This window comes from Octopus bimaculoides, chromosome 21 (genome assembly GCF_001194135.2).
Source record: "Octopus bimaculoides isolate UCB-OBI-ISO-001 chromosome 21, ASM119413v2, whole genome shotgun sequence".
In the NCBI taxonomy this organism is placed as follows: domain Eukaryota; kingdom Metazoa; phylum Mollusca; class Cephalopoda; order Octopoda; family Octopodidae; genus Octopus; species Octopus bimaculoides.
In genome coordinates this window covers 33656653-33673751 of record NC_069001.1, presented here as the reverse complement: position 1 = coordinate 33673751, position 17099 = coordinate 33656653, and the positions used below count along the sequence as shown (strand labels likewise).

The window sequence follows — 17099 nt, the reverse complement described above, 5'->3', positions numbered from 1 at the left end:
AAACTGACTGGACGGAATAAAATGACCATAAATCTCTGTCTCCCTCTCTCTTCTTCCACTCAATTTCAACCCGTTACACACCATTCAATTCTTTCATCCATTGCCCAGCAATGCCATTAATTGCCCTATCAATACTCTGCAATACCACCGCCAGAGGTAAGTCACTACTCTTAGACACACCTGCACACATAAGTCTGTCTCCAGTTTATTTCTCCATAAGGAATTAAGATGGCATTGCTTTCAATACTGGCCAGTTCTATACTACATACATGCACAGAAACACACACACGTTTGTAATTACCTACAGGATTGCCTCTTTAGAGACATCAATTATGACTGATATTTTCCACTTTAGAGACATCAGATCTTAAGATTCTGACTGGAGGAGCCAAAATTTGGTAAAATTGTCCATAGAAGGGATTATAAAGATTTTTTTTTTTCCGTGACTATGCAATACCTCACCAATATATTACCATTCCCTAATGGTGGGACATGTGCCCCACGTTGGGAATCACAGATTTAGAAGAACCATTTCCGATAGAACATATTTTGCAGATGATTTTTGGAATTAATGATTGCTAAAAGAAATTTTCTTCTGATCTTTTATTTCAGGTCATTTCACACAAGTGGTGTGGAAGGGTAGCAAGGAGTTGGGTATTGGAAGAGGTTGTGCTGAAGATGGCAGCTACTTTGTGGTGGCCAATTACAGACCCGCTGGAAATGTGCTTGGCAAGTTTGAGGACAATGTCTTCAGACCAAAGAAATGAAAAGCATCAACATCATCTTCATATTAAAAAAATGTTTAAGTATAACCTCATGTCTTCATATCAACATTCAATTTGAAACTAGCATTCCTGTAAATTTTCTTTTTTGTTTTTAATAATCTTATGTAAATAACTAACTACTTATTGTCATTTTTTTCTTATTTCCTTGCTTTTTCTTCTCTCTAACAATAACATCAACACTGAAACAGTATTACAAACACCAAGTTTCTCACAAGAGAAACAAAAAAAAGTTAAAGAATGACTATTCTCAACTGTTTAGTTTTCTGTAAAAATTTGAGACTTGCATCAAAGGCTGAAGTAATAATCATTAAGGCATTTTCAATACCAATAAAAATTTATTAAATATAATACATATCTACATATACGTAAAAAAAAAAATTTTTTTAATTTACTTTGATGGTAATCTGGGATGAAACATTGTATTAACTGGTGAAATAAAATCGTTCTATGGTCAAAACTATCTTTAACTTCTTATTCTGACTGTGGCTGCAACTTCTTAGTTCCAACAGCTGTAAAAAAAAGGAATGCAAAATAAAATTTTAGGAAACACAGATGGTCTCAGTCTGACTTTTCGATTTATCATACTAACTTCAGCAGGACTCATTAATATATGCACATATATAAAGACACGTATTGAAAGAGGTTTCAATAGACTTGTCTAATAATCCATACCAGCATATTAAAACAGAAACAGCATGAATTATATCCGTAATCTTTGATTTTTTTCTGTCCATTAAACAGCCACACACTTAACTATCCCACCAACCTACTTTATAAGACGAACCTTATGTAATAACAATCAGCTACAAATAGGAACTAACAATGCAGTACTTGAGGTTTCAACTACACTAAACCTCGATATTAAGATTATTCACAATACTTTCTCCTAGTTTCAGTTATTGACTGCAAACCATGCTGAAGTACCACGCCCTCTCTTTGTAGACGCATATCGATTCAAGTTCTGAGCCATTCCATAATGAAACAATACCACACACCATCCTAAGTTACCTCCCCTCACAGATGCAGCAGTTTTTATTTCCAACTATTTCTACAAATAATTAGGTTTCTGTCAGCCTGATTCCCACGAGTGTGGTTAGAAACCCTAAACTTCAGTTGTGAAACGTACAACCCATGCCAGCATGGACAACGGACGTTAAACGATGACGACTTTGAAATAATGAAAGTAAGGTTTTCTCTTACGTTTTATGTGACTGACTTCAGCATCAACTCCTAATTTGATGAGATAATCCAACCACAACATCTGTTTGGTGGACAAACGGTCACCAGGGCCTTTGACTTCCGAGATCTGTAAATAAGAATATTAACATTTAGATTAACAATCAGTAATACATTTTGTAATAGCTGTGTGGGTTAAGCTTGGATCCCAACCATGTGGTTCCAGGTTCAAGTCCCACTGCATGGCATCTTGTATGTGTGTAGTCTATAGGTAACCCCGAGGCGACCAAAGCCTTGTGAGTGGATTTGGTAGACGGAAAATAAAATCCGTGTCTATGTATACCATTGTCTAGACCAGGGGTTTTCAAACTTTTTGACTTGCGGACCCCTTTATATTTCAGGCTTTACCTTAGGGACCCCCTTATAAACGCTTATGAGATTTATACATAAATATTTGCTTAAAATAACATATATTTTTACATTTATTTATTTAACAGTATTTAACAAATAGGTTCATTGTCAATTAAAAGATTTCGATTAAAAAATATATGTAAAATCAAATTGCCCATAAAAAGTATTTGCTGTCCACGGAACCCCTGTCTTGTCCTTGCGGACCCCCTGTGGTCCGCAGACCACAGTTTGAAAACCCCTGGTCTAGACAGCACGTGATGGTTGTAAATGACCATCATCGCCATAGAAACGAGATTATTCGTTTCGGGTGTTTCCTGAAAAGACTTGTCTAGTTATAGCGACAGGAAGGGGATCCGATCGTAGAAAATGTGCCTTAACAAATTCCATCCGACACCATGCAAACATGGAAAAGCAGACATTAAATGATTTAGAGATCCAACTGAGAAACACCCACTAACTGAATGAAACCAATATAAACACAAGAGTTGTTTACCTTCAATTTCTGCATACAGACAAGAAAACTGAGGTAACACAATTACGTAGGTTGGTTTACTTTTGGGGAAACTGCCCAAGAGAAGTTCAGATCTTGTAGGACACTTTGTGTTGTATTTAGGAGCATGTCACTAAGATCTTGTTTGCTTTAATTGTCCGGATGAACAAAGATAACCATAATGAAGGAGTGGAGTTCGTTTAAGTGGTTAACAATACTAAATACATCACATGTTTCAATAATAGAACCATCCTAAAACTGTTTAGTGTTCTAAGTACAAAGCAGTACTGTACCTCTTCATTAAGCCAATGGGTTAAGTGTCGTTGTCAGATTCAAAAGAACTCGTTACATATTTTTTTTTTTTTTTAGTATTTAGAAAAATTATAAATGTTCAAACGAATTTATATGACGAGGATTCAGTTGTTTGGTCAAGTGTAAAACTAGCTCCTGAATTAATGTGTGAGTGGCTGAGTAGAGCACATTAATGTATACCCTACCAATAATTGTCAGGCAGAATCAGTATGAAACAGTCTGTGACAAGATTCTCACTTTTGAATTACAGATGCAATCTGACAGGCTTCGATACAATTTCTTTTGACTCAATTTCACTCATGAAATACAGGTCAATTCAAGATGCCATACAGTAGGATTGAACCCAGAACTGTGTAGTTTCAAAATGAACTTCTTAACCATTCAGCTATACTGTGCCTCAGTATTAAGAAGGGTATCCAGCCACAGAAACCATGTCAAAGCAACACTGGAGTACGATGCAGTCCTTCAGTTCATTGGATCCTTTGTCTAATAGCTTAAAACAAGCATGGAACACGGATTTTAAATGATGAAGTCAAATATACAATCACAAGAGATACATATAAGCTATGAATTAAGTGGATGTGGGTTTAGTTCCCACTAGGAACTACACGCGTTCTCTTTTATATTATTTGTTTGAAGGTGTGTGGCTAAGAGGTTAGGGTAGTTGGCTCAAAGTTGTGAGTTCGATTCCTAGCAGCATGTGTCCTTGAGCAAGACACTTCATTTCTTCTTGCTGCTGCAGTCCTCAGCTGGCAAAATTGAGTTCTACTCATTTTTGAGTTATTCAAATGGACCAGCCTTGTCACGTTCTGTGTTGCACTGAATCTCCCCAAGAACTACATTAAGGGTCTGCATGTCTGTAGAGTGCTCAGCCACTTGTAATGCTAATTTCACAAGCATTGATCACACCAACTGGAAACCCCATCATTGTAACTGACAAAGTGACAGTTATCTCATTTGTTTGACACATTTTATAAATAAAAATCATGTACAATTTTTTTTTTTTAAACTGCAATAATTGTTTTTAACAAAGGCAAACACAAGGTCTGAAACTTAGAGAGAAAGGAATACTTGTTTATAATGGCCCCAGTAATTGACTGGCGCTTTATTTTATCAGCCCAAAAGGATAAAAGGCAATGTTTATCTTAGCAGGATTTGAACTCAGAAGGTAAAACCCTGCAACAAATATCCCAAAGCAGTTTTTTTTCCAATGTTCTATCAATTCTGCCAAACAAAGATCTTTAAGCATTTTAGAAACCATGAAGTACGAAGGGTAAACTTCCATGGTCATAAGCTTGGGTGTGGTTTTAATCCTCAACAAATTATTTCATTTCATTTTTGCTGCTAATGCACTTGGAGTTAACATAAACAGAGAGGGCAGAGAAATAAAAGAAAGAGAGAGAGAGAGCAGACCAATAGAAGGCAACTCAGAAATAATTACTCACTGAATGAAATCTAGCAATTAAATCTATTTATGATTCTTGCACAAAAAAATATTACTCTTTTACCCGTTTCAGTCATTTGACTGCGGCCATGCTGGAGCACCGCCTTTAGTCAAGCAAATCAACCCCAGGACTTATTCTTTGGAAGCCTAGTACTTATTCTATGGGTCTCTTTTGCCGAACAGCTAAGTTAGGGGGACGTAAACACACCAGCATCAGTTGTCAAGTGATGCTGGGGGGACAAACACACACACATACGTACACATATACATACATATATACGACGGGCTTCTTTCAGTTTCCGTCTACCAAATCCAGTCACAAGGCTTTGGTCGGTCTGAGGCTATAGTAGAAGACACTTGCCCAAGGTGCCACACAGTGGGACTGAACCCAGAACCATGTGGTTGGTAAGCAAGCTACTTACCACACAGCCACTCCTGCGCACATTCTGAGAAAGAAAGACAGCAAGTTGCAGCATTCTTGCTTTTCCAAGAATATTATCAGAACTCCAAATTAAACAAAAATTAGAACGCTAGACTAGATATATGGTGTACAAGGTTTTACCAGGGACGGGCATGGATGGCTTTCCTTTGATTTTACAGTCTTTGTGAGACTGTAATAAATTATTGATTGATGGAATAATTTAACATTAACATAAAAAAAAAAAAATCTATGAAATCTCAAAGTTAGAAAACAATGAAAGAGATCAAACAGAATGAAATCAATGAAGTGTAACAGTTCAATAGATTGATATAGAAGAGTTAATGGGAACATAAATATCCAATTTAATGGAGATCAATATTGTTAAAAGAGAAACAATAAAATGTACAGTTGTTGTTTTTAGCCCAAGTGAAGCTCTGATTGGGTAGACTTATGATGAAAGGCATTCCAACCACCATCATCGTCATCATTTAATATCCATTTTCCTATTCTTGCATGAATGAGACAGAGTTTATTGAGGCAGATATATAAATTGCGTGTATTCAATCACAGACGTTGCATGTCCTCCCAACATTTTAATACAATTATTTATTAACACTATTACAAAAGAGCTTTAGATTTTAGTTTCCTCTTTCAATCCAAAAAACTTAGTTTAATGTCTTCAAACTAACAAACTGAGTTGGTAGAGCATCAGACAGAGTGCCTTGTGGTATTTGCTTCAAATCTTTGTGTGTTGAGTTCAAATCCAGTCAAAGTCAACATTGCCTTTCATCCTTCGCATGTCAACAAATAAATACCAGTCATGTACTGGTGTCAATTCTCTCTCACTTTCTCTGTTGGAATCTGATTTGTTGTGCAGTGAGAAGGGTTGTGAGGAGACTATTAACAGTGTCCCTTTCCCCAGAAATGAAGGACAAAGTGTTGGGGCAAGCAACCCCTTCTCATGGAAAAACTGATATGATATCAGAACCAGTCAAAGACCATCCAAGGATGCCATACAACACAGAACAGAAATATAGAACTTCCTGTTTATAATCAGGAATAGGTGTGATTAAGCTGCACTGCAGAGTATTCATTTATCAGTGATCAAAGGCACGTGGTTCAGTGGTTTGGTTATTTGGTTCAGGCTCGTAAGGTGATGAGTTCAATTCCTTTCAGTTCCTAGCAGCAAGTTGTCCTTGAACAACGTGTATTATCTCTCATTGCTCCAGTCCACTCAGCTGGCAAAAATGAGTAGTACCTCTAATTCAAATGGGTCAGCCTCGTCATTCATGCTGAATCTCCCTGATTTCGGAGTTCAAGCAAAACTAAAGAACACAGACACAGTTTATTATCAAGTACCGTGATTGTATGAGATTAAACTATTAAGGGAGGGTGTATAAAGGAGATGAAGAGTGAATGTATACAGGAAAAAGTATAGAGAGAGAAGTCATAAAAATGCAACAAACCTTGAATTTCTTTGTGTTTACATTCCAAAGGGTTAAATCAGGGAACCCACTTCGAGTGTGACGCGGATTTTTGGCATACCTTCCAAAGATTCCTGCCAGAATCTTACCTTCCATACAACTAACCAGACCCTGGTATTAAACGAAAAAAATTATTATTTAATTAAAATAGAAATAAATAAGAAAGAAACAAAATATTTTTCACGCCCACCTGTGTACAAGTAGAAAAGATGAGGGGAGAGTTTTTATAAAGTAGAGTTTGACCGTGAAACAAAGAAGGGATAATGAGTGGTAGGAGGGTATTTACCCTAGACTAGCACTGATTAAGCAAGCTTATGAACAAAGATGGCCCAAATATGACCACCCCATCTTTTCTTTCCCAGGCATTGTGTAATTGGACAACAATATGTAAAGTGTCCTTTATTTTTTAAGAAAGTAGAATGTGAATCAGGGGACATCTGGACAATATTTCTAGCAGGTCGTGGTAGGAAAGGTTGTTGTTTAACCCCAGATCAACCCTGATTAAGTAGGTCCATGATCAAAGAAATTCCAACCATGACAGTGTATACTGAGTTCAAACACCAGGTTATTAGTGCCACGATACATTTACACACACACACACACACAATGAGCTTCTTTGAGTTTCCATCAACCAAATCCAGTTACAAGGCTTTGGCCAGCCTAGGATTATAGTGAAAGACACTTGCTCAAAGTGCCACTTAGTGGGACTGAACCCAAAACTATGTGGCTGGGAAGCAAACTTCTTACCACACAGCCACAACAATTGATACATAAGGATTTTCATGCATAAGCTTAAGGCCATGAATTTCAGGTGGATGAACAACTGGTAGTTATTTTATCAAATCTGGAGGGATGAAAGACAAGGGCACGATTTGAACTCAGAATGTAGAGGTCTGAAACCAAACTACATTTAACTATTTAGCCTAGTAACCCAACATCTCTGCCAATCTACCATAATTCCAACAATATTAAAGACAATGAGGAAACTAATATGAAGTCATTCAGCATGTTAGAAATAAGAACCAAGTCTCCCAAATGCTCCCTGTCACTTTGAAAAAGAAGGGACACATAGGATAAAGCAACCCTAGATACACCATGTCTGAGAGAAGGAGGGGATAGTCATTGCTAGAATGCCTTTGATCAGTCAAGGCTGACCAAGGGCTAAACAATAACAGCAATATAAAACATTGTTTATAGCCCCAGGTTGAAAATGGTTGAAAATGGTTGAGCTGACTTTGTGCTTTAGTGGCTACCATTCTGCATTTGTCTTTTGTTCTTCAAAAATAATGAATAATAATAATGGGTTCATGTTCTGCCACAAGGGCAGCAATTTTGGGGGAGGGGATGAGTCGATTACATCAACCCCCGGTGTTCAACTGGTACTTATTTTATCAACCCTGAAAGGAAGAAAGACAAAGTCAACCTCGGTGAAATTTGAACTCAGAACATAGCGATGGGCAAAACGCTGCTAAGCATTTCGTTCAGCACGCTAACAATTCTGCCAGCTCACTGCCACAATAATAATAATCATCATCATCGTTTAACGTCCGCTTTCCATGCTGGCATGGGTTGGACGATTTGACTGAGGACTGGCAAGCCACAAGGGTACACCAGGCTCCAATCTGATTTGGCAGAGTTTCTACAGCTGGATGCCCTTCCTAATGCCAACCACTCCAAGAGTGTAGTGGGCGCTTTTATGTGCCAGTCACATGGTACTGGCAACGGCCACGCTCAAAATGGTGTTTTTTATGTGCCACCTGCACGTAATAATAATAATAATAATGAATAATAATAATAATAATAATAATAATAATAATAACAATGAAGTTATTACATACAACACTCAGATGTATTACAATTCATCAGAAAATGCATGAACAGCAAACAGAATAATGCAGAGGAATTGAACAGAGAGTAAGTCTCCCTAGGACTGCACTATGCAATGTGTTCTGTTTTTGATGATAGCATAATGTGATAGGAGGGAGATGTTGCTGCTATTTCTAACACATCTAGTGACTCCATTGTTAGCTCACATATTAATGATTTCTTCTTAAGTAAAAGAATGGAAAAAGGAAGAGATGAAGTGGAAGAGAGAGAAGAATGACAAAACAGTTTCAGTTGTTTCTATGATAACAAATGTAAACAAACCTGCAATTCAGAAAGTGAATTAAACATCTCCCACTTGCCACCTGCAAGCATGCAGCCATAATTGTCTTCCCAGACTTTTGCTATTTGCTCATTTAGTTCCTGCAAGAAGAAAAACAAAATAATTGAACAATTTAACAAATCATGGCCGAGATGACTGGACTTGAGAAGACACTTCCATCTCAAAAAAATGAGGCCCTGTCTAGCCTTACCTCACAGTGTATCCCTACTACCGTCCCTTGTCACTGACCTCCCCCTGCCCCACCTCTATTTCCTTCTTTCACTTCCTCTCCCTCAAACTGATATTCACTGCATCTAACTAAATTCCTATCTCTAATCATTAGTCACACTTTTCACTCTAAAGCACTTACCAACCCACCTTTTGCTCCCTATTCTATTCTCTTTTCATTTTCACCAAGTACCTTGTATCTCTCTCTCCAGATGGGGAAGCCATGTATTCACTTTCAACAAGATACCTGCTCTTGTCCCCCACCCCTCACATACTTTGATATCCCTCAATATGAGGAGCCTTGTCTTACAGGTACCTAGTACACTCATTAGTACTGGTGCCATGAAAAGCACCCAATACCCTCTGTGAATTGGCTGGCATTGGAGTTTGGCAAAGACATCTGGCTCTTCAATTCATTTCGAACCATGCAATACATGCCATGTAAAAAGCATCCAGTCCACACTGTGAAGTGGTTGGCGTTTGGAAGGGCATCCAGTCATAAAAACCATGACAAAACTGACCTCACTTGTGCTGGTGCCATGTAAAAAGCACACAGTCCACTCTGTGGGGTGGTTGGTGTTAGGAAGAGAATCTAGCCGTAAAAAAAAAAAAACTATGCCAAAGCAGACACAGAAACGGTGCCGTCTTCTGCCAGGCCAGCTCCTGTCAAACTGTCCAACCCATGCCAGCATGGAAAGCAGATGATGATGATGAAGATGATGATACATATGGATGGATAGATGTTATACATGACACAGAGTGTATTAAAAGAATCTAAGATGAATTTAATGTAGCTAAACAATAGCTTTAAAATCTGGGTCCATAGCAATTTGCAGGGCTCAAGTCAGTCTGTACCCGCCATACATAGCCGATTTCCAGTTCGAATATTTGCTACTACCACCAAAACCTTCACTCTGGTTTATATCCACCCATGGCTTCCATGTTCATCACAACGCCTTTTTACTCAACCGGGCATCATGTGTGGAAAGATGTAAATGCTCCATGTTCAACATGAAAACATGTTCTTACATTAATTCATATTATTTTGCTTGCTACGATATTTTGATATCTTGAAAGATATAACTGGTCATCAGTTGCCTTTTCCAAAAGAGGCATAATGCCTAAGACGTTTAGTTCAGAAGAGGATGTTGAGGTGTTCATGCTGTCCCTTGATAGTATTAGTGCTGTATGATGTGAAATGCCTACCACCACCTCTTGTTCTATAAGGAGAACTGAGCAACTAAAACTAAGCAATAGCCATGACTGACCCTAGGTAGTCCAACCCACTCCTGTACTTTAAACTGAGGTCTCTACATGAGTGTAAGACTTGCGACAAATAGCAGCAAAATGTCCTTCAAATCACTCAACCAGCAAAGGGTATGTTGCATAAGGTGGCCCTGGGTTCCCCGAACGTAAGAAAAAGACAGGGTGGTCATAGCTGGAATGCCTTTGGTCATGTGTGACCTAGGGCTAAAGTACAGCATCACAAATTATCACAGCAGGGTTGAAAATAGCCATTAGGAGAAAATACTGTAAGATTATCCAACATTATCACTTGGATAAGAAAGCAAGGGGGACAACTCTGAACGTTTTCATATCTTTTTTGCCTTTTCAAAAACGAAAAATTGGATAATTTGATAATTTAATGCATAAAGAGACACTGAGCATGCGTCTCAGATCATCTTCAGTTATTATATCTGCACACAAAAAATATAAAATACACACACAAAAAATATAAAATACACACACACACATACATTATATAGAGAGAGAAAGAATGTGGGGGGGGGGATCAATAAGTAAGAAAAGTGAATAGGATTGATGAATATTTCTGTTCAGGAAGAAGGTAAATATATACGCACACACGCAAAAAGCCTCACCTGTAGAGATGCAGTGGAGATGAACTGCAAACGCTCATCGATGGCTTCTTTTCTGTTTAAATAGAAGTCAGGAGATGCCATGTCAAGGGGACATGCTTGAAAGGGACTAATGAAGACATCAGGTATGTCCATGTAAAGGATGTCGAAGAAGAACAGAGCAAAAAGGAAATGCATGATGGAACCTTCAGCGTGCAGACCTGCAACAGAAGACAAACGATGTGAAATTAATCAATATCACATTTAATTAAATAACATCTTCATTAACACTTGACCGAAACAATTTAACAGCTAAATCTCTCACAACATCAGAAGTAGAGAAACTGAATTTGTTGACAAAAATCACCTAAATTCCTTCTGCATCATTGGGCAGTTTTACCAAGGTGCATGGCCAAGTGGTTAGGGTGTTGCACTCATGATCGCAAGATCATGGTTTCCATACCCACACCAGTTATGTGTTGCGTTCTCAAGCAAAACACTTCATTTCACATTGCACAGTCCATTCAGCAGTAAATGGATAACCTTGTGACAGGGGTTTTGCAAGCTGTAATTGGAACCTTCAGTGATGGAGGTTTTGTAAGCTACATTTTGCATTCAGCAATTAAAAGGATGAATAGTTGAACCCATAATGTGAATCCCAACTGGTTGGGACTGGTTGTTCAACCAAGTCAAAAAAGGTTGATTGATTGATTTACCAAGTGAGGATAAAATCCTGTGTTAGAATTAAGTTTCTTACCTTGTGGATAGCCATTATTCATGTAATGATTAAGAACCAGAATTTCAACAGGACACATTACTACATCTTCAGAGGAAGTACCATCTGTTGCATCATAATTATTAGTAATAAACCGATACCTGACGCCAGGTAAACCACATTCTAATGTTTTACCAGTGATAAATACCTGAAATATTAAATAAATACACCACTGTTTATTATTTCTATAATCAAGCATTTGGTTCACAACATCTCAATAAAGCAGCTCATGTTATTTTGTTATTTTCATTTATCTTCACTGTTTGACATTTATTTTTCCCGATTTGAAGGCATGGCTGTGTAGTTATGAGGTTTGCTTCCCAAGTACATCATTTAGGGTTCAGTCCCACTGCAAGGCAACTTGGGTAAGCATCTTTTATTATAGACCTAGGCTAACCAAGACCTTGCAAGTGGCCCTGGTGGATGGAAACAGAGAAGCCCATCATATGTGTGTGTGTGCATAGAGAGAAAGAGAGTGGAAGGGAGTGTGTGTATTCATGTCGTCTGCCAATATATACTGGTCATCATCATCATCGTTTAACGTCCGCTTTCCATGCTAGCATGGGTTGGACGATTTGACTGAGGACTGGTAAACCGGGTGGCTACATCAGGCTCCAATTTTATTTGGCAGAGTTTCTACAGCTGGATGCCCTTCCTAACGCCAACCACTCCGAGAGTGTAGTGGGTGCTTTCACGTGCCACCGGCATGAAGATCAGTCGGGCAGTATTGGCAACGGCCACACTCAAAATGGTGTATTTTACGTGCCACCTGCACAGGAGCCAGTCCAGTGGCACTGGCAACGATCTCGCTTGAGTAAAAATTAATAAACCTGTGATTTTTAACAAAAATAATGTGTTATTTGTTCTGTCCAAGTTGCACAAACTCACCCCATTAATGCAGTGAACTAATTATAAATTGGTTCATTAAGGAACCTGTAACCAACTTCACAGTTCTTCAGCAAATACAATATAGACACAATACTGCTGACCTGAGTGTATTACAATTAATATTGATCCCAGGAGGATGGTAAGCAGTGTTAAATTCTGTAAGAATTAAACTAAAAATAGCAAGATATAAAACTAGGCATCCATTTATATTACTTTGTTACATCCCTTTAGATTACCCTATAAAGAAAGCAAAATTAAAACAAACAAAACAAACATATTAATTAAGGTAATTAGAGGTACCAAAGTCTTTCAGGCTAACTGGTTTTTCTGAAACATGGGTGGTCACCCTGGTCAGCACTCACTAAATGAAACAAATATTGGCTTCAAAGTTTAGCACAAGGCCAGTAGTTTGGGGGGAGGGGCTAAAGTCAATTAAATCAACCCCAGCACTCAACTGGTACTTATTTTATCGACCCTGAAAGGTAAATCCAACCCCAGCAGGATTTGAACTCAGAGCCTAAAGATGGACGAAATGCCACAAAGCACTTCACCTGGCATGCTAACGACTCCGTTAGCTGACCACCTTAAATTAAACATATATTAAATTTATGAAAAGAATTAATCAAAATACAGGTATCAAGGTAAATTAGTGCAAACTATAAGAGGTTCTGAACCATCAGTTAGTGTTGTACCTGTAATTGGTGGTTTAGAAAAATTCCTTCGACTGTAAAGGTGTGAAACATACCTTAGGAGCCTCAACAACAGGTTCATGTTTGAGTTTCTTTAATCTTTTGTGCCAGCGAGATTTGGAATCTTTGCAAATTTTTTCTGCTCTTAAATATAAAGAATATCTGTGACCAACAGAAACCAAAGAGTCCTTCAAACCTTTTTCTATTATGTCCAGAGCCTGGAAACAAAACAATAACAAAAAGAAAATTAACAAATTTTAACACATAAACACACATACATGTGCATACATGCATGCAAACACACTCACACAAACACACACATACTCATACATACACACATATTATATATGGTGAACAGGCATTGGCATTGGAACATCAGATGGGAGTTACCTGGTGTTTCATACTCTTGCTTGCTTAATGGGACCCTGAGGCATCATCATGTGTACAGCCAACCAGGACCACCAGCACTCTCCATCACTGATGGTCCCATGCCAGTCCCTCTGCATCCTCCAAGGTGATGTTGAGCCTCTGGAGACCCTCCCCAGTCACATCCAGTCAGCTTTGCCTTTCATCCTTTCAGAGTCAATAAAATACAAATGCAAGACAGTAGACTGGTGGAATTGGTAGAGCATCAAATGTGACGTCCTGCAGCTTTGGTTCTGAGTGTTTACAGTCTGACAACAACACCTACAACATTCACTCTGTGCACGCAATTAGACTCGGGAAGTTTGTGAGGAACCCATTGACCCAATTTGCTGACTTTTACAGTGGCATGCAGGTGTCAATGAATGGTTGAATGACCAAATCCAAGCATCTTTTGAAATTCTATGCAACATTTTCTATAAGTATTTCATTTTGTTCACTTTCTTTTTCTTAATCATGATTATTATTTGAATAATCATTTATTTAGTCATATGCAAATTTTACTCATGTGTTTGGTGTAGACATCGATCAAGTCTACTTTTAGCTGTCATCTACTCAGACTTCCAATCCGCTTTTAGACAAACACTTACAAAGCTTAATTCAGTTCAATTAAAAAGTGTGGATAAGCAACACATTGCAGGCCACACTATAATTTGAGAAAAAAATTTATCTGTGCACAGGGTATGCATCGCTCCTCTGGTGCCTTTTTTATGTCATGTGTTTTCTCCTTGTTACTGTTTAACTCCCACCACCATTAAGTCAGTCCAGATCAAGCAGGAGGAGAGGGGGGAAGGAGAGGGGGAGAAAAGGAAAGAAGAAGAGGGGAGGAGTAGGGTAGCTGAAAGGGAAAACATGGAAACTTTGTTTTCAAAACAAGACTAATTGCTCTACCTTGCCTGGTGACTGCAAATGTTGATCCAAGTTCAAGGCCAATCGATCATACCAACGACCTCTGTGGCTGCAGCCATATATGTCCTGGGACAGTAACTCCTCTAATATCGCAACAGCATCTTTGTAGTTCCTTTGTCTTTGAAGCAATTCAACCCCTTGGAAGAGGATATGGGAACAAACGTACCCAGTGGTACAATGTCTCAGAAATAGGGGTAGTTTCTTGTCCCACCTAAACAAACAAAAATAACAAAAGATAGCATGATAGCAACAGCATTAATGAGTTTTTACCTGGGTGTACTATACCACCCACCTGTGGTATCTACTTATTACTAAGTAGATCATAGCACATCTTGGGTACCTACTTACAGCTAAGAGGACTGTACCATTCTAAAGCTACTTTTGACTAGACTATACTACTATCCTGTGGTACCTACTTATTACTAAATGGACTATACCAGTAACGCTCATCAAGGCCCAGACAGACCACAAGTGTTCCAAACCGAAGTTATGGTGGTCCACAGTGCAATTATAAGGCCTGAGATGTCACTATTTTTACATAAGACAATCTAAAATCTGAATCAATTATAAGTAAATTTACATGTATTTAATTATACAATGTTTGATTAATTTCTTTGACTTTGCTTGTGCCACGTGAAAAGCACTAAGTCCATTCTGTTGAGTGGTAGGTGTTAGGAAGAACATCCAGCCGTAAAAATCCTGCCAAAACAGTTGCAGAAGCCTAATGCAGGCTCCTACCTGACCGGCTCCCCCATGCCAGCATGGAAAGCGGATGTTAAGCAATGATGATGATGATTGTGTTGTTACAAGAGTCTTTCTAATTTTGGCACAAGGCCAGCAATCTTGAGAGGAGGCAGGAAGTTAATTACATAAAACCCAGAACTTAACAGTGGTTCCTAAATCCAATGCCAGGGGTAGAACACAGAATACTGACCACTTAGCTTAGTTATTCAACATCTAATCAACTCAGCCATCTTTTACCAGTTATATAACTAACACATCTATTCCTCCATATATAGCATAACTTTGAAATAATGAGGGAGCCTTTACAGGGTTGCTTGATATGCTAGAAATAGCAAGCAAATCTCCTACAAATTATATCCTAGTGTCTTAAATAAAGAAGCAAAGCATAAAAAATACTTTGTCTTTGGATTTCTTCTAACTTCTCGGAACAAATTACACTCTTAGGAAACTTGGTCTGGGAAACTCATCAGTTTGACTGGCACCGCAATCGTCCATAGGACCTGTGACCATAGACAAGACAGTAGCAATTGAAAGACATTTGTCTGAGCAAGCCTGACCAGATGATGATGACAAATGCAAACAAACCCACACACACACACAAGTTTAAAGAGAGAGAGAGAAAAAATTACTTTTCAAAGATAACTTACATTTTTATTCTTTTGTCCTTTTTGTTGTCATCGTAGAGCATTTTGGCTTTGAGGTAGACTTCATAGGCACCAGATAAATCCTTCTTCTCCATTCTAGAAACCATTTCACTGTCCAGTTGAATAGCATCACCATACCTAGGAAAATACCAGAAGAATACATAGATTTAGTGGAAGCAGGGTAGTAAAGTATGGAGGCCTGCACAAACCAAAATATCCCAATTGTAACCCACTTTAGTTTTACTAGATTTTATGTAATAGCCAAGACAGTAGTTACTTGTCTATTTCATATAATCATCAGAAACCCATTACTTTGTTGGTTGTAGTAAAGTATGGAAGCCTGTAGTAACTAAAATATCTAAACCATAATCCAGTCAGGTTTCACTAGATTTTATGTAATAGTCAAAATAGTAGTTACTTATGCATATTTTGTGTATTCATCAGAGAATCCCATACCTCTCTCAGCTGAGTAACACCAAAGAACTGGCCTTCATAAAAGAATTTCTAATGAACATCATTGTTTCATCATGACTGTTCTATTGCTCAACATGGTCAGTCATCTCCCACACCCTCCCTCAATCCCTCCAGCCCTCCCTTCTAAAATGTCATGCAGCTCCTCCACAGTAAGAGACCAGATTTGCTCTGGCCCCTTCTCTCATACTTTTGCCCCATCATCTCCTAGCATAAAGCCCTCCCCCTCAGGATTCATAGTCTTGCAAAACTGGATGGCCTCACTAGTGTTAGTGACACAAAACAGCACCCAGTACACTCTGTAAAGTGGTTGGCATTATGAAGGGTATCCAACTGTAGAAGCCATGCCAAAACAAGCACTGTAGCATGATGCAGTCTTTGGGACCGTAGGAGCCTGTCAAACTGTCCAACCCATGCCAGTAATGGAAAATGCGCATGTGATGACAATTATCCCATTTTAAAAGGGTCACAGGCATTGCCCTTCCCCACTCTGGCTTAATTGAAAAAAAAAAAAAAGCAAAACTATGTAAATGAGTATTAATGAGCTTTTTTTTACCTGATTAAGTCATTTCTTGATTGAAAGATTTCTGTTTGTCTGTGAATTTTATAAGTGGGGAACACAACACGACCAATGTTTACTTGCAGCATCTGAAACCTGAAAATTTAGAACTTGAGTAAATATTCTAACAGGTGATATCAAATCCTCAAATCTTTTGGATTCTTGGTTATAGCAAAATCCACTCTGGTTGGATTCGAAATTAAAACTAAGACATAAAATGACAAAAAATATACATTACTGATTC

General features: G+C 38.3%; 2 protein-coding genes across 5 annotated transcripts in view; one reads left to right on the top strand and one right to left on the bottom strand.

Moving 5' to 3' along the window:
• Window positions 1-1242, top strand: part of LOC106884502 (uncharacterized) — a 101909-nt gene extending 100667 nt beyond the window's left edge. For all 4 annotated transcript variants that reach the window (XM_052975572.1, XM_052975574.1, XM_052975575.1 and 1 more), the window contains exon 7: window positions 613-1242. In XM_052975572.1, coding sequence (XP_052831532.1) covers window positions 613-767 — 155 coding nt within the window. In that variant the 3' untranslated portion in view covers window positions 768-1242. The remainder of the gene's footprint in view (window positions 1-612) is intronic.
• Window positions 1127-17099, bottom strand: part of LOC106868099 (fanconi-associated nuclease 1) — a 26221-nt gene continuing 10248 nt past the window's right edge. The window contains exons 7-16 of the mRNA XM_014913218.2: window positions 16853-16951; window positions 15829-15963; window positions 14420-14648; window positions 13162-13323; window positions 11511-11676; window positions 10778-10974; window positions 8672-8770; window positions 6506-6634; window positions 1986-2091; window positions 1127-1294 (exon numbers count right to left, since the gene is read on the bottom strand). Of these exons, the coding sequence (XP_014768704.1) occupies window positions 1257-1294; window positions 1986-2091; window positions 6506-6634; window positions 8672-8770; window positions 10778-10974; window positions 11511-11676; window positions 13162-13323; window positions 14420-14648; window positions 15829-15963; window positions 16853-16951 (1360 nt within the window). The 3' untranslated portion in view covers window positions 1127-1256. The remainder of the gene's footprint in view (window positions 1295-1985; window positions 2092-6505; window positions 6635-8671; window positions 8771-10777; window positions 10975-11510; window positions 11677-13161; window positions 13324-14419; window positions 14649-15828; window positions 15964-16852; window positions 16952-17099) is intronic.